The 17674-nt window shown below is 50.3% G+C and overlaps 1 protein-coding gene across 1 annotated transcript in view; it reads right to left on the bottom strand.

The window, feature by feature from the left end:
• Positions 1–6131: 6131 nt before the first annotated feature.
• Positions 6132–17674, bottom strand: part of GAB2 (GRB2 associated binding protein 2) — a gene marked incomplete at its 3' end in the record, with an annotated part of 42899 nt that continues 31356 nt past the window's right edge. Inside the window, exons 3-9 of the mRNA XM_082498170.1 lie at positions 14821–15407; positions 13686–13780; positions 12659–12941; positions 11547–11637; positions 9010–9112; positions 8029–8154; positions 6132–6275 (exon numbers count right to left, since the gene is read on the bottom strand). Coding sequence (XP_082354296.1) covers positions 6132–6275; positions 8029–8154; positions 9010–9112; positions 11547–11637; positions 12659–12941; positions 13686–13780; positions 14821–15407 — 1429 coding nt within the window. The remainder of the gene's footprint in view (positions 6276–8028; positions 8155–9009; positions 9113–11546; positions 11638–12658; positions 12942–13685; positions 13781–14820; positions 15408–17674) is intronic.

Below are 17674 nucleotides of genomic sequence, written 5' to 3'. Positions count from 1 at the left end.
TCATCCCACCTGAAGATCAACTGTGGTGTCACCCAAAGAATGACAATAAAAATGATGGCTTCTTGTCTCCTGGTTTTGGGGCAAACCTCTCCCATATAGTCAACCCATTGGCCTACAAACGCACCCATTAAATTTTAGCCATGAACTGCACTGAAAATTAAGAGCATGCTGATCGGAAGCAAGTCCATCGAGAGGCTCTTTTAGCTCAAGAGACGGAGCCATGTTGCCCAGCTCCTGCTCCAGATGTTGCTGGCCAGTGTTGAAATTTGGACACTGTGTGTCAGGATTGGCTTGCCGTGGGTTGGTGGGGGGAGACCTGTTTGATGACACCTTGCTACATATCCACTTTTCTCAAGAGCAGCCACTGAAGTAGCAACCTGATTAACAATACAACTCTAGGAGTTGCGAACAAGGAGATAAAATTGTTACTGCAAGGGTGAGACACCAAGGACAAGCTGATGGAGGGATAAACTGCTCCAGGCCAAGGAGGAATCATGACCAAAAGGTGCACATCTCTACCTGCAAGAGCCTCGTTAACAGTTGCAAGATCGTTGAGTACACATGGGCAGGTTGGTGCTTTCTGGGCAGAGAAGAGAGGCATGCAGAGTCACCAGGGGCCCTAAACTGGTTTATGGGCTCTTGTGATTTGATGCTGGACCGGTCCCTCTGATTTTCCTGATGGCTTTTTGATGGCCATGCGTGTCCTCTGGCTCAATCCCTGGCTGGGTTGGGGTTAGGCTCTGCTCTTTGCCCTTCCCATTACAAGTGGGGCTTCTCCATAGGCACATCCCCACTGCACCCATCTCATCCAGACAACATCCCTCCAATGGAATACACAGTGCAATTGTTAACTTTTACATGGAATAGCAACGTCACCAGGTGGGAAAATACTGACAAAACGCAAACATGACATGAGGAAACCATCCCCTTATTCCTCTCCCAGGCCAGGAAGATCAGACAGGACCTGGAAGTTACTTAAACATCTTTTACTGAAGTCCATTACCGCATAAGACTTGGGGATGGCTCTACCCCTCCCAAGGAGCCATGCTCAATGGGTGGCCAAAAGGAGCCAACTCTTTCCACTATGCTCAAAGGACTGGGGTCCTAGAGTGCAGGGGCTCGCGTGGGGTTCCAGACTGCCCTGGGTCAATGTCTATCCTAACAAATTTAGAGGTTCGAGCTGTCCCCCAGTTGCTTCGACTATGTGTCTGTGTCCTGGATGACTTGGCCTGGGCCGGCCAGCCCTCTCCCAGGTGCAAGGGATAGCCCCAGTGTGGATTAGGCCACCTTCCTGGGGAGTATGGCCTTAGGGGTTGAGCTGTGCCTTGTCACTTGGGTTCATGGCTGGAGAAGAGGCCCTGGCCCTGTTTAGGATGCTACAGGACTCTAGGTCCTGCCTTTTGCCTCTTCCCTCACACAGAGGAGTCCCCACTCAGCCCCAGCAGCACAGGGTCTCAGGTTAAATCACGGGGGAGAGGTGCCTCTCGTTCCACACCCTGCTCCAAGCAGGGTCAGCCATGAGGTCTGTCCGTCTCGCTCAGAGTTTGATTTAGTCTGGTGTTGAAAAGATCAAAGGATGGAGATGGCACGACCTCTTGGGACACCCTGTGAAGCCGAAGCCATAGTACTGCTACCCCACGATCAACCCAAGGGAGCATCAGCGCAAGGTGCCCCCCAGCATGGCCAGATCCACACCACCCTTCTGGTAGGGCTTCTCCTGCCCAGCTCAGTACTGGGCACATGGCCTGGGGCTCCCTGAAAGCCAGAGCACTGAGACATCATGTTGTCAGGCAGAATGATCCCCTTGAGGGTGAAGCATCCTGGGTAAGTCCCAAGAGTGGTAAGAGCTCCCTTCCCACCAGAGCACGGCCTTTAACAAGCAAAACCCCTTTCCACAACCCACAAACCTTGTCTGTAGATCTGACTCAAGACTCACACCAAAGAAGGATATGGTGAGGACTAAGACTCAAATCTTGCTGGCAAACATTCTTGCCGTCAGTCCTCCCAACCTCATGTTGGACTAGATGACCTTTAAAGGTCCCTTTCAACCCAAACTATTCTATGATTCTATGTTCCCCCATATATAACCCTTGTCAGTGGCTGGTGGGCCTGGGTCCAAATCCATCCCAATTAGCCCCCAGTCAACCCAAGCCTTAGCTACCTTTTGGTTCCGTCTCCGGAGTTGGTCCTATCTGCCAGACACTCAGCTTTGCCCTGGTGAAATCTGCACTCACAAGTATTTTCTTTCTCCAACTTGAGACTAAGCCTAAACCTAATCCTGGCATCCATTCGGAGCTGGAAATGTATTTCCCACCGAACACTCAAATGTCAATTGAGAGCAAATCAGCTCCAAGGCAGCTCACGCATCTCACCGGACAGAAGAACCATGAGCAGCAGTCACACACTCACAGCAAGGGATCCACACTTTTGGAGACTTCTGCCTTTAAAACCACCAGCTTAGTCATTTTAAAGCTCAGGCAGAGCTTTGAGCCATGGCCCTGGTACTTCATAAAAGTAAGTATTGAGGTCACGATGCCTGTCCCACAGGCAACCCTTCTCCACTAGCGCGCACACACACACGCACACAAGCAAGCACACCCCTTTTCTTAAATGGGATCGCAGAGCTGAAGAGCAGGCTCTGACATGAAGACTCAAGCCATTTTGACAGCAATTAAAATTAATCATTTGCAATGTTCTCTGCTTCCTAAAATACCTATTTCTAACAAAAGAATCAGTCATACTTGAGCATCCAAGTATAGAGCGGATGCGATAAACTCAATGCCTTCAGGACAAAGTTCTTGGCAGTCCGTGTAATTAAACCAGCTGCTTTTCAATATGGTTTAAGACTAAATACTGCACAAACATTAATCATCAGGGACTGCTGTAATCGGCTCGGCAACCGTCAGGAATGACTATTTCCACTGCAGCCATTGATTATTTAATGGCTTTCAGGAGGGGTTGATATAGTCATGTCTATATGGCAATGCATGGAGTCTATAGGCTGCGACTTAGTTTGAAGGGGCTATTTGCTGGGTGCTTAGCAGAAAAAAGAAAAAAGGAGTAATATATCTGTTTCTGGGAAAACATAGATCTCACTGCAAAGCAAGGAGGGATCAGCAACCAGCAGTTGCAAAATAGCTGCTTTTGGGCTGTCTTGGTCCTTGGTCTGCCAAAAGCAAAGGGCCAGTTACTGGGGATGCTCATGAGAGCAAATCATCAAAACAGGAGGGCTGAGCCTGGGAAAAGAGCTGTCCCATGCCAGTGCCTGCCCCATGAACAAATACAGACATTTGTGGGACATGGAGAAAAAGGACTAGTTTCTCCAGTACCACAAAGGGCTTTTCCGTTCTTAATTAATGCTTTGGATTAAATGTGGAAGTGGGCACTGGATACGCCTGGTCCCAGAGCAGAAGCACAGGGCACCAACTCAGCAAAATGCGTCCCAACCCCTTGCGTTGTCTCTCGAGCCACTGACCATCAGAAATGACTACTGCTGTTGCCTCCCCCTCGCCTGCCCACTTTCAGGGTACTTTTGGGACTCGTTGAGCTCCCCATCTCCCAGCTGGAAAAAAAGACTCAAACTGGAGCAGGGCTCAGTTTGATCTCGAGAATAGTTGCACTGTTGTTCTGAGGCAAACCCAAAGCAGCATAAAGGGCTATTCCCAAAATTGCTGCTGCAATCCACCCCAGAGGTGGCTGAGTTTTAGTGTGACAGGAGGAGAACAGCACAATTTTGGCAGGGAAATACATCCAGCGTGCACCATAACCCTTCTCCCCCAACCTCATCTTCCTCCGTGCCTGCCTAGTAGTTTAGAGGATCAAATAGGAAAAAAAATCATCTTCCCGCTTGAGTCACGTTTGCTTTTTGGTGGGAATGGGGAGCTTGCGCCCAGCCGGGTGAACACACACTTCAGTGGGCTCTGGATCAGGCCCAATGTTTAGTGTCCCCTGAGGTGCAGCGATGAAAGGGGCTATAGAAATATGAAGCGCTGTACTCTGGTCTTCATTTCATTATCTCACCAGGCAAGCGTGCAAGCCCCCAACAAGAGGCAAAGGCCCTCGCAGGCTGTAACACACTCCCCGGCTTTCAGAAAGCATCTGGCTGTGCTAAATCTTCCCCTTTGGGTATTTTTTTGTTCTCTTAGATGATCATTATTTTACCATGAGCATTAGGATATTTGCTTCATTATTCCTGTAAAAGGCCAACGCTTCAATGTCTTAAAAGGTTCGTCAGAGCTTTTCCATTAATATCCTTCCCTTTCATGGCACACGAGAAGAAAATATAAATGTATTTTACCAGCACACAGCCCTTAAGGGACTGGTATCGTATCCCTGCGTGGGTGACGTCTGGCCTTTTCCAAACTCAGGCCAAGCTTAAACAAATGTGTTAACACTTAAGCACCAATAATCAATACAACTTGGTGGTGTTGGTGGAATGTAGAGCCCGTGGTGTTGGGAGGGGTTCAGCTTGCAGCAAGAATAGCTCCAGCTATTTAATAAATATTATTACCTAATCTTTCTAACGTCTCCTTCGTTTGGCTCTCAGTTTGCAGTTGGCCTGTTCATCCCTGTCAGCGCTCGCTGTCTGGCAGTCAGGCTGCTCCATGGCAATCATTAGTCCTTCCTGTTTTCATGAGATCATGAATTATTATCTCTGCAATAAACTGCCTCTTCCCTCTCGGCTCTCTGCGCCTGGCAGCTGCCTGGGGAGCGATCCCAAAGCTTGGATGTGTCAAGAGCGCTGGCAAAGGGCAACAGCAGATTCCCATCCATAATTAGAGCCTAGGGTCGTTAACATCAACAAGCCCCATTTCTGCGTTGAAGAAACATTGCTGAAGACGGGGAGAAAATATCTAGTCCAGCCCTTTGCACCCACCACAAACCAACTGTAATGCCACATTATTGCAACACCTTGCCCTGACTCTCCTGACCAGCCTCTTCTCAAGCCTAAGGCCTCACCATCAACCAACATTTCAATTACTCCTTTCCTCCAAGATACACCCCACTGGACCTCCTCACCCAAGACCAACCTCTGCAGTACAGAATCCGCCTTCTCCCAGTCCTCGCAACAGCCTCCCGCTCCCTCCTTGTCACTCATCCTTGTGCCAGCCCAGATATACAGGGTCTCCAGAGCTTCCCTGTGCTCCTCGTACTCAACCAAGAGCATCTCATGACAGCCACAGATATAGGACTCTCACTCTATGGGCTTCTTTTGGAGCCACAAAGGGCAGATTTTGGTTCTTAGGGCCAGATTCCCAGGCAGTTGGTTTCAGATAGGCAGTGGGTCAGGGCTTGAATTCTGCCATCCAAAGCAAATGTCTCCAGCCCATTGACTTTGAGAGATGCTGGAGAGCATCAACAGCAGAAGACAACCCAACAAACTTGGCTGTTTCACGCATGCACACATGTGCGTGAGCATGTGCTGGCACATACGTGTGTGTGTATGATGGGGCAAGTCCTGGGCTTCTGAGCTCAATGGGACAGTCTGGATGCTCTTCAAGCTCCTAAAGGTTAACAACCACAACCAAAACCATGGGGGCTGTTCCACCAGGAGGAGCATACCCCTCAGAGGTTTTGAACGTATTATTTACAAGAGATGGGACAACAAAAGTGATTTCAAAAGGAACGGTCTTTGCTCAGTTTTGGGACTGGGAGGAGGCAGAGAAGAGGGCAACCATAAGGAGTGGGGAATCACAGCTGGGGAATGACGCCCTATGAGAGACACTGCAAACCTGCATGGCAACGGTTTGGGGGTATGGTATGGTAGAAGACAGGGAGAGATGATGCAGTGTTAGCACATACAAGGTGGCTTTAACAGCTGTAAGCAAAAGATGTGTAGGGTGAAACCTGGTATTGCTAAGTCGAAGTTCCTGGATAGCACATCCAGCAGCTAAAGCACAAACCTAGCCACCGAACGTAGTTGGTTTTTATCACTGGCAAACAGTATCCGCCAAGTCTTCCCCTGAAATTAAGTTTGTTTTTGTCTTAAAAGAAAAAAATAATAATGAAGACCCCCTCCCTTCTGCAGACAAGTCTTAGAGGCCCAGCCCAAGTGGAGCCGGCAGCCCAGCAGCGCCCCAGATGTGGAAAACCACCGGGACGTTTGCCTGTTTCGCCACCTGCCTCAGGCGCTACTGCTTCGTGCTCTTGGCGGGCTCCGAGGACTGCCGCACATCAGTCCACTCCTGCATGGTGCTCTGCAGCGCCTGCGTCTTCTCCTTGTCCACTTGCACGTAATCAACCTTCTCGTCCGAGGCGACCGATGAGGTGGAGGGCTGCGGGGAAGAGAAACACGGCCACCGCCTGGTCACTCATCAGCTCCCCGCTCTTCCCTCTCTCTCCTTCCCACAGCAGCAGCATCATGGGTGCTGCAAGTCCACCGGCACCTCCCCGGATTTCTTGCAGACTCCACAGCTTGACATCCTCTCTCTAACCTCCCTGATGGTCCTGGATGAAAGATTTCAGTCTGCTCTGCATCTTGATTGCATGAGACTGCAGTGCAATGGGAGGGTAGAAACAACACCTGGGTCTTCACCTTCTCACCAGCTCTGGGACATGAATGTTTGGTTGCAACTGTGGTATCTAACTGCTGGTGTTGCAAATGCAGCATTGCATCTTGCTCAATTTATTGTAAAGAACTCATGAACTCTTATAGATACACGTAAAAATACCAGCTCCATCCCTCTTAGCTGTGCTGACTCTACACACCTACAGCACAAGGTTATTTTCGTCCCCAAAACAACAGGTATACTGTATCTGTATACTGTAAAGAAGGAGATACTTTTCTTCTGTGGTTTCTTGAGTCCTGGAACTTTGTCTGCCTCTACAAGCATTTCAGAGGACCCCCCAGCTGCTTGCAACTGGAGCCAGATGTTTTTTTTAATGGTCTAAAATCACCTTTCCAGGTTGGGATATAATTTAAATTTGTAATACCTGTAGAATTACTGCTGGGCAGAAAGAAACAATCAAGGGACAACTGTCAAATAATAAAAAGACCTAAGCAGTGGGATGCTTTGCCTAGGAAACAAGGCGGTGTTTGAGAAAGTTGAGGCCAACTCACAGGTGGTCCCTTCTTGTCCTTCACCATCCCCTCACTCAGGTGCTGCTTTGCTTGACACAGTCCTTCCCAGTTTGCTCAGGGTGGCACCCAGTAGGACCTGCCTTTGGTCCCTCCCCAGCCCACTCTGGTCACCCCCAGGTGTCCTCTTCATCTTGATATGTGGCCTTGCTGGGGAGGTTGTGAAATCTCCATCATATGAGACTTTTAAGCCCCATCTGTCACCGCATAAGAGATAGTTTCCTTTGGATGTGGGGATGCCCTGAGGTCCTTCCTTGCCGTATTTTCCTATGATTCGCTATGTTTGCTTCCCCTGAGTATGAACCTGGAGAAAAGTCACCAACAACTGGAGCTTCCCCTTCCACATGACACTTGGCAGAGGCATCCCATTCCACACCCATCTTCTCCCCACAGCTCTTTCTCACCAGGCAATGGCTTGGTCACCTGAACGTAATCTAGCTTTTAAACATCAGCTTCACTTTTTGAAAGTGGTTTTTACTTTTCCTGCCCAAATGGCACCCTTTAAAAGCACCTGACTGGCAGGAGACAGGTGCCCAGCATTTTCTGAACGAGCTCCTGAAAGTATCTCCGGTGGAAAACCCAAGTCTGGTTTTGGAGAACCTGTTGTTCTGAAGGAGGTAGAAAAAAAAATAATATATATTTCTGATACTTCTTTGGATATCTCCTGACAGCTTTTGAATATACAATCTCCAGCTGAATTACTGGTCCCATCAGCATCCCTGAACCCCTGCACATCCAGGCTTCTGGTAACGCTTCCAGCAAGGCTGCAGGCATGCAACAGAGACAGAGTCTGATATAGCAGCGGATACGCAGGAAAAATCACTCCTCTGAGCTTACTGTGTCACTTACCAACCCTGCCCAGGGCTTTGGACCATGGTGCTGCCGATGTGCATAAAAACCCTTAAAAAACTGCATCACTTTTAATCAGAAGTTTATAAAATGCCCCGTACCTTTCTGTGTGGCCCCGGTGAGCTCGGCTGGAAGTCCAGGGCCAGATAATCCACGCTCCCTGAACTCTTTTTAGGCGCTGGGCTGTTGGTGCCACTAGGAACAGGAGAAGCAGAAATGGGGTTTTGCTAATGCAGGGAAGAGACAGGAGAAATAACGAGGATTAAAATGGGAAGAAAGTCAAAACGGAGTCAACACAAATCTGGCAACAAAATGCCTCGGTGGCACTTTTAATAGAGGTCCCAGCCTGGGTATTTGGTCACCTGCCTCTGGGACCAGGGTGTGCAGAACCTCTGGGTGACTGTAGATATCATATATTGAGCTAACAAATATCTCAAGCTCACGCTCTTGATTTTATGTATAGGAGCAGTTCTGCTGCCTTTGTGCTGATTTTACTCGCACGCCTGACAGCAGACATGGGCTTCAGCATTTCCCAGGAACCACACCTCAGTGAGGCCAGCCCAGCCCTGGGACCTTCACTAATCCCAACCACGCTACGCCGAGCGCAGATTTCCTCTACCCCCTTAGTTACAGAGCTTCAAAAATATGCTTCAAGTCAGCAGCTTTGCAAAGAGAGACAAAATCCCCTCCCTGTAAGCGCTGCCACTCCCTGCTGCTGCTCTGATAGCCCCTGCCCTCCACACAAACATGATGTCAGCAGCTATTAGGGGAAAAAAACCCTGAGAAAAATCAACTTAAATTAGGAAAATACACTCTGGCAGCCCATAGATGTTTTTATCCCTTCTTAATTCCTGGCAAAGTATTTGATATATGTTTCTGCTCTCATAGACAGTTAAAACCCCAATGGGACGTCATTTTAGGAATGAAAGCCCCTGTTGCGCTCATGTAGGGATGTACATAAGGGTGTACACCACACAGTGCTTTCCGAGCACTTCCACGTCATGAGCCAGGAATGCGTTTGCAGAGCTGTGGAACATATATGTCCTTGCCAGCACCATATATCTTAGCTGTGGGGCCCTTACCATTGCCACGTAGTTCTCCTCGCTGTCTCCCGAGTCAGTGCTGGTGATGCTCTGGGAGGAGACAGGGCGACAGTATTGCAAAGAGCCAGCATTGAAGCTCTGGCTGTAAAGACAAGAGTCAATACGTTAGTGATGGCTGCAGGTGCTGCTTGTCCATTGCCAAGGAAGGATGGGAGAGGGCACCACCTGATGCCTCCAAACACCACTGTGCTCAGATCTGGGGACCGGGCATGAAGAAGAACCAGCGGCATTGATGTTCTCCAACCTGACCTTCCCACGGGTCAGAAATCACTGGGTTTGGTCTTCTCATTTTTTTTTCTTTCTAGGATGTTTTAATAACACCTTGCTTTGTTATCATAGAATCATAGAACAGTTTAGGTTGGAAGGGACCTTGAAGATCATCTCCCTTTAACTCTCCTGCTATCAGCTACATAAATCAGGGTCTGTGAACTCTTTTATCTCACAGGAAATATTTGATTGTGGAGGATGCAGAGCCGACCTCGGTGAAGCTTCTCACCTCCAGGATTTGTTTACCATGCAGGGTCCTGTCCAAATTTTTTGCTGGAAAACAAAATCTCTGAGGCATCGTCTTGCTTTCCATTGGCCAAATCTAATTATACCGAATAACATAACGTAATCAACGTCTGGCATTAAAGCTCGCGTCTTAAAAAGCTATTTGTTGCCTTGCAGTAAAGGCTGGGTCATATGATTAGCTGATAAGAGAAAAATCCATTAGCTTTTCCGAGGTCGGACGTCTTGTCAATCAAACCCCGCTTGCTGTTTGCCGGTGCAGTGATTTCAGCACGCAGCGCTCATGCCCTGCAGTCAGTCTCCACACAATCCAATTTATTAGAGGAGTCATAGCAGCCAGGCTTTGCTTCTGCCTTTCATTGGACAACATCAGACCACGAATTAGCAGCAGAGCTGGAATTGTGCGAATCCTGTTATTTTTGGCCGGCAGACTTTGCTCTGAAGTGCTTTGGCTTCATTTTGCAGGCTTCCCTCAGGCTAGGCTTTGCTTTCAAGGCAATCAAAACACACCTCGGTCAGACCCTGCGAGTGTCACTCTGCGTTGTGAGACTACAGCGGGGTTTTGGGGGGGCAGAGCTAGATGTGAAACTGTGCCCTGTGCCCCCAGGTCGCAGTGGACCACAGGTCCAGTGTCAGAGCCACAGCTCTCCGGGCGGTGTCAGATCCCAGAAATAGGAAATGTCTTCAAGGGATCTTAATTAGCTGCTCGGCCACATGCTGGGCTTTCATGTGAAATCCAGACCTAAACAAATTTATCATCCTGCCACCGGCTGTGATGCGGGGACTCAGGCCTGTATCAGGAATACTGTGGCCAGCAGGACTGGGGAAGTGATCATCCCCCTGTACTCAGCACTGGTGAGACCCCACCTCAAGTGCTGTGTTCGGTTTTGGGCCCCTCACTACAGGAGGGACATTGAGGTGTTGGAGCATGTCTGCAGAAGGGCAACGAAACTGGTGAGGGGTCTGGAGCACAAGTCTTCTGAGGAGCAGCTGAGGGGACTGTGGTTGTTTAGCCTGGAGAAGAGGAGGCTGAGGGGAGACCTTCTCGTTCTCTACAACTACCTGAAAGGAGGTTGTAGAGAGGTGGGGGCTGACCTCTTCTCCCCGGTGACAAGTGATAGGACGTGAGGAAATGGGTTCAAGTTATGCCAGGGAAGGTTTAGATTGGATATTAGGAAAACTTTTTTCACTGAAAGGGTTATCAAACATTGGAATAGGCTGCCCAGGGAGGTGGTGGATTTGCCATTCCTGGAGGTATTTAAAAGAAGGGTAGACATGGTACTTGGGGACATGGCTTAGAAGTGGTTTTGACAGGTTAGGTTAATGGTTGGACTTGATAGTCTTAAAGGTCCCTGCCTACCTCAACAATTGTATGATTTTATGGCTCCAGCTCTCACAACTCTTGACAGAGCTCATGAGGGGTCCAAGGGAGGAGCCACTCTACTTCAACAGCATCTAACCCAGTCCTAAGTGAGGCCCTGATGTGACCAAGGAAACCCCTGAACCCCAAATCACCCAGTGTGGCAGGATATTTTAGGAAAGAATTACTCTATAAATGCCCCTCTTCCTGAGTAGCTCCTGCTGTTCCCTGATGGGGGTAGGATGTTGGGCAAGGTGGACTTTCAGCCCAGTGCAGATGTTAGCATGGCATGAGCCAGCTCTGCAGCTCCTGTTTCTAAAATTAACAAAGAATGCAATGAGGGCTGAAGGGATCATCCAGCTTCTGGGGAAATTCGGCTCTGCATCCAAAGCCTGGGCTCACTTCTAGCTTGATTCAAGGTGGCCCACGAGAAACATGCCCCTTCGACAAAGAGAGGTGGTGGGCCAGAAGAAACCTCTGCAGTGAGTGGAGGCAGAAGGGCAGACGACATCCCACTTACACTCAGCCAGTGATGCTTACTCCGTGGCAGAGGTGACAGCGTGGCTACATGTGGACACCAGTGAGAGGAAGACCAGAGATCCGCTCTCGGAGCAAAGCAAGAATTCGTACCCCAACCATTACTCACGTTGGCCTGGACCAGGATTTTGTGACCGGCGATTTGAAGGGAAGCTCATCAATGACAGTGTTGTTCCTCAGGTCCAGCGGTGATGGCTTTGCTGGGGAGGGGAAAAGCCTTTATTCAGAGGTGGCATGTTCCTACAATTCAGTGTCCATGACTGGAATGAGATGGTCCCCAACAAATTGTTGGTTGCTTGCTTCCCATTCTGCTAATGAACTCCCCAGCCCTCCTTGCTGATGAAAAATACGCCCAACCAAAGTCCCTGCACTCATTTACGCCAGGACTGGGGTAAACCAGTGAATTTTTCCCTCTGACCCACAGCCCCAAAGTGGATGGCTGGCCCCCAAAGGGCGATGTGCCTCCCAGGGAATGGAGATCTGCTAAAAATGCCCAAACCTCAGAGTATAATAAACACATTCATTAAGAAGCTGTGATAACGCTTTAGATGGGGACAAGACCAGGCTCTGCCAACCCTGAGTTGCCTCCCACCAGAGCATTTCCCCACAGGGAATGGGAAAGGACATCTGCAGGGTAACGTGAAAGCTCTTTTCATCATAAGTGGTTCATTAGGTGGAAGAGAAGACCACTGCGCTCCAGCCTCAGCCCGTGCCTAGCATCTTGATGGGGTTAGGTGCTGACATCCTAATGACGGGAGCCCTTCTCCTTGGCCATCTCCTTGGTGACCTGTTGGGCAATGGTTTGGAGAGGGATTTGGAGGATGTAGGCAAAGCCCTGAGGGAAGAGCTGTCTAGATTCAGCCAGTAGGAAACAGTAGGAGAAATTTGGGTAATTCGAATGCAACACAGAGATTTTGGGGTGGAGCATGGGGAGAGGTGCAGGCAAAGGGGGTGAGACCTGCCTGTGACATGCATCTCCGGTAAAGGCCAGGAAGGGTTTGAGATAGGCTGTTCAAGCACCACAAAAGCTGCGTTTGCACCATAGCCCTCCTGAAAGAGGAAGGGGATGGGGACAATCTGAAAGTCTAACTGTGCTGGTGGTAGCAAATCACACCCCACATAGGACTCTATTGAGTGTGCACAAGACAACAAATGTAGTACGAAGTATTACAAGAATAGAAAGGTTCCTGGGAAGATTTGCCCACAAACAAGCGTTCTTACCTTTCCGGTCAGGTTTGAGGTTGCGGTTGACTGGTGGGGGCTGGATTTCACTCAATCGTCTGTGGCACTGTGCCATGGCTCCTCCTTTATGCACGGGGAGGGTGGCTGAGGACAACCCCACCAGGTCAAAGTGATGTGGCCCAGGGCTCATGGGGATGTAGAGATTTTGGGCATTGTCGTTGGCTTTCTCTGTGTGGATCAGGGGTGAGGAACCAGGGTTCATGGGGACGTAGTTGTCCTCGGAGTCAGTGCTGTGGGAGCGGGCCACCGCTGCCTTGGCCTGCTGGGGGACAAGCGGGAGGATGTTCTGTGAGCATCAGACACTGCTCAACCCCATCCCACTATAAACACCTTCATCTCATCATCACCGAACACACACCTGAGGTGGGACCAGCTCTAAAATCTCACCACAGAGGGTCAGATGGTCTTTCCCCTCCTTGGCCATCAGTTTGCACTGAGAGGGTCTGCCTCCACTGTTACCAAGACATTGCAACAGCCTGAGGGAAAGGTCTTAATCGCCCAGACTTGAGCTTCTTCTCATGATCAGTGTGAGCTGCAGAGGCATGCTTAACCTGGAAAGTCATTTTTCCCTGGGCTCTGGCCATGACTAAAATGTAATATGAAAGGCTGCTTTAATGTCATTTCCAGCTCAGGAAGTCTTAGAAAGTGCACAAAAGAGGCTCTTCTGGCAACATGTCAAAATTCAGCTCAGCAGCATCCCAGGCTTGCAGGAAGAAGCCAAACTCCTGGACGCTTTTTTTTTTTTTTTTGGTCAAAGCTCCAGGCAGATACACTCTGTGGAAGGACCCAAAGCAAAGCTCTGCATGCGGTGCTGGGTTAGGTGGTTGGCCCTCCATCTCTAGCCTGAAAGCCACCATGGTGTTAACTGACACCAGTAATAAAACCCTTCTTGATTTAGCTCTGCAGGACTGGGCTGTGAGGTCCCACCTGGAACCAACTTGTCTCTGAATCTATAAAAGTGCAAATGGTACCCATAGTGTGGTGGCCGATACTGAGGCCAACTCACCAGGTAGGAGTTGTACCCGTCGTTCATCGACTCGACTGACTGCACAGCGCTGCCGCCCCCGTGCTGGGGGTATTCGTACGTCTCACAAGAAGAAGCTGCAACACAACCACAAATGCACAATGTGTCCCAGCGCAACTTCTAATAAAAGGGACCCCTGAAAACAAAGGTACTGGGAGGGAGGTATCTATCCTTGATGACACTGGTGGGAAGATGTGGGTTTTAGCCCGTCACAGACTCCCTGCTATGCTCCCTCCCAATTAGCATCTCTCTGATGCGTCGACACGACTGCACGTGCCACACAGACCTAACCTGGTTCTGTCAAAGTGCTGCAAAATCCCAGGGGTAAAGACGTCAGATAAGGTAGATCATGGTGACAAAACTGGGTTAAGGGAGAGCTCCGTTACAGCTCGCTCAGCAGATGTAAGGGCTGGCAGCCTCCGGTAAGGGGAGGACAGGGTGAGGATGGGGTACTAAGCGCTCAGGCTGGTCTGTCTACTGCTGAGCATGGGTCTGACCTCAGCCTAAATGTTGTTATTTAGGTAGGAGGAGATGGAAAAGGCATTTCAGGGAGCTGTGTGTGTCATTTACAGTATGTTTTCTCTCCAACTACCTCTTCTAAGTTACTTTGCAACTATCTCATCCTACACACAAGGTTTGGAAAGGGCACATTCATCCACTGCCCATCCATGGCCAATAGGAAGGGTGGCTCCGCTGCACTGGGGATGATGGGGCTTGGAAATGTGCAAAATTACGTCCCTGTCTGGTGAGCAAAATCAAGGCATCTCCAGGCTGAAGTACATTCTGATCAGCCTGATTATGAATTGAAGTAAAAGCAAGTTAAAATGGATGAAATCACCAAAATCTGGTAAAGGGCTGCATGGGCAAGCAGGTTCAAGGCACAACACAGCCAAGAGCCAGCTGAGCAGGTCTGGTGGGCAGAGCCCTGAGGATGACTCTCCATGCCTGTTGCATACAAAAACCAGGGCCAGACCCTGACTGGGGAGAGCTTCTTTCTGTTCAACCCCCTGGTTGATGCCAACAGCCATCCCAGCCCTACCACAACCCGGTGGGACTGACCTGTCCAAGGCTGCTAGATAGGACAAAGTCACCCCCAGCTCCCCATCCCCAAATTCACCTCGGTGTAGCCTGCTGTTCTCCACTGCTGGCAGCGTGTTTCTCCGGGGAATGGTGGCTGCCATGGGGGCCAACCCCAAGCTTTCACCAGGCTGGGGCCGTTGGGGAGGGCTGCCCCACCGCGGCTCTGTTTGCCCAGGCTTTGGGGGCCGCGGGGGTGGTGCAGTGGGCGAGTCACTGGCGGCCAGGGCCAGAGCGTTGTGGTTCTTGTCCAGTGTAAATGTCCTGGGGATCTGGTAGACGGAGAGCGGGGTGCCAGGGATGTCATAGGAGTCCGTGGAGAGCTCTCCAAACTCCTTGCATAGGGTGTTGTTGGGAGTCTTGTAGGTGTAGACCTCCTCGTTATCTGTTTCGGAGCTGGTGAGGCTTGACTTGGGGTGGGTGTAGGAACCAAAGGCGCGTGGGAGGTCATATGCACTGTCTCTGAACTCTGAGTTGTGCCGGCTGGGTTTTGGCAGGCTGTAAAAGCCGTGGAGCTGCCCACCAACCCCATTGACGCAGTGCCCATTGCCCTGCGAGAGCTTCTGGACCGCCGTGTCGCTCCGCATGAAGAAGGCAGACCTCGTGGCTTGGGAGAAGCTGGCACTCCTGCAGAGGAAGGAGAGAAAGGGGCTGAGATGGGGGGAGAGCTGGTCCTGGGGTGCATTGAGCTCTGCTCCCCCTGTTTGTCACCTTCCTGACCCGCATTGCCCAGCCCCGGGGCAATGGGAACATCTCAGAGCCATCCAAACATGCCCACAACCTATTTTATCCTGAAACACCTTCAAAATGCCTCTGTCATGGGTGGAAGGTATGTGCACCCAGCTCCACGATAGGGCTACAGGAAAGAACGAGCCTTTTATCCAGACACAAATTGCTTCAAAAGGGCAATTTTTGCACCAGCTGACAGTGATCCAAGACACAGTTGTGAAGAGCCACCCTATCAGCATTGCCATCACATGTTGGCCGTCCATCCGCAGCACAGGAGGGAGGCTTACTGTCACCTCTGCCTTGCAAATGTATTTGAGAGGGACTGGAAAAATTCCTGATGGGAATTATTTCAAAGCCTCCAGACATGCAACCACCCTGCCCTCTTGTAAGGAAAGCCTTTGGGGAGGTGAGGACAGTCCCCAGCTGGGATTTGGGGTTTGCAGCCCTGATGCACAGTGGAGGAGGAATGAACCTCAGATTTATAAAAGCAATTGAGTCCCCCAGGGTGAGCAGGACAGCGTGGTCACTAGGTCCATGACTTGCTAATGATTCTTCTATTTGCATTGCCGTCATGCCCTGGGACCCTAACCAGGATGGAGGACAAGCACCAGGGAGACTTCAGTCCTCTAATGACTGCTCGTTAGCCACCACTCCTCTGCTGATTCCCTTCAAGGTGTTTCATCTCCTGTTTTATCCCTCCTACTGCTTCCTCTTTCAACGCTCCAACATTGCAGAAGATGATGAGGCCCATGGGCTTGGCTTTCTACACCCATAACCTCAGCAGACGACATTTTCTTGAGCCAGGGGATGCCTGCATTGGCCACTTGGGACTTTTCTCTCCCCCATCCTCAACCCCTGCCACCATGAAGCAGGTCCCCATCCCACAAGACTTGGGGAGATGAAAGGATTGCTGTGGAAGTGCTGGGACATGAGGGTAAGATGTGGCAGAGCAGAGCATGGGTGATAAGGATACCTTCCCCAAGCTGGCTGAAGCAGTGTGGAAGAAGAAAACACAGCAAAGCTCCTAAAAAGGGTTCATAGAATGATAGAATGGTTTAGGCTGGAAGGGACCTTAAAGATCATCTGGTTCCACCACCCCCGCCATGGGCAGGGACACTTTCCACTAGACCAGGTTGCTCAAAGCCCCATCCAACCTGGCCTTCAAGAGCAAGGTTACCTTGCCATGAAGAGCTAATGCATATGCACCAGGAGAGGGTGAATAGTCTTGGGCTGGATCTTTTTGCTCGCAGAGGTATAACCATGTGTGGGTCAAGCTTTTGGGGACCACACGCTCACAGCCAGAAAGGCCTCAGCCAGCCCCATTTAAACCTCTCCCAGTGGAAGAGGGTCCTGCCCTATATCAATCACCGCGCTGGGAAAAAGTGAAATGGTTATGGAGGTGGTTTCCAGCCGCAGCAAATGACTGGGGAAGTGCCAGTCCTATGGGAAAAGTTGGGAGATGCTGGTTGATGCAGCTCTGGGGGGGTTGATGCTCTGCAGAGACAACAGAGACTCTGTTTCATGGAGCCAGCACGAGATGGCGCTCAAAAATAGGGCTTATTTGGGGAAAAAAACAAGTGATGCTGCCATACGACAAACGAATCCTTGCTGCCTTTGGAGCTCAGTCCGCCCAGGAGACGTTTGGGCTCTGGCAGGGTCCTTTTGGCCGAGGACTTGAAGCATCTCATGGGTTAATTATCCATCATCGCCTGCCAATTAGCTACTATTACCCTCATTTTATGGATGAGTAAAGTAAGAGCTCTGGAGCTGAAAGGAGAGGGATTCCCAGCAGTCCTGCAGCCTGGCCCCATGCACTGGGCATCGATCGGGGGGTGATTATTTCTGGCCCAGTTGAGAAGCTGCCACTGGCCAGTTTGTTTCTGCCCACCAAAGCATCAGTGCTTGCTCCTTCCTTCCTGGTGTCCCGGACGCGGTCGGGCTCTTGGCGGGTGGCTTTTAGGTAACCTCACAGCTGGAGCGTCAGAGGGGTTTTTTTGTTTTTTAAACACTGTTCCATTAACTCCATCTGAAGTTAATTTTTTTTCTGAGCCTTTTGCTGTTGTTGTTTTTCGGGTAGGGAAAGGCAGCTGCAGCAGGAAAGCCCAGCGGAGGCTGCGGCCCGGGCTCTGCTCTCACCTCACGCCAGCTGGGCTCCAACCGCCTCT

The sequence above is a fragment of the Vanellus vanellus genome, assembly GCF_965231255.1.
Source record: "Vanellus vanellus genome assembly, chromosome: 1".
NCBI classification, from domain to species: Eukaryota; Metazoa; Chordata; class Aves; order Charadriiformes; family Charadriidae; genus Vanellus; species Vanellus vanellus.
This window is presented reverse-complemented; position numbering and strand designations above follow the sequence as displayed.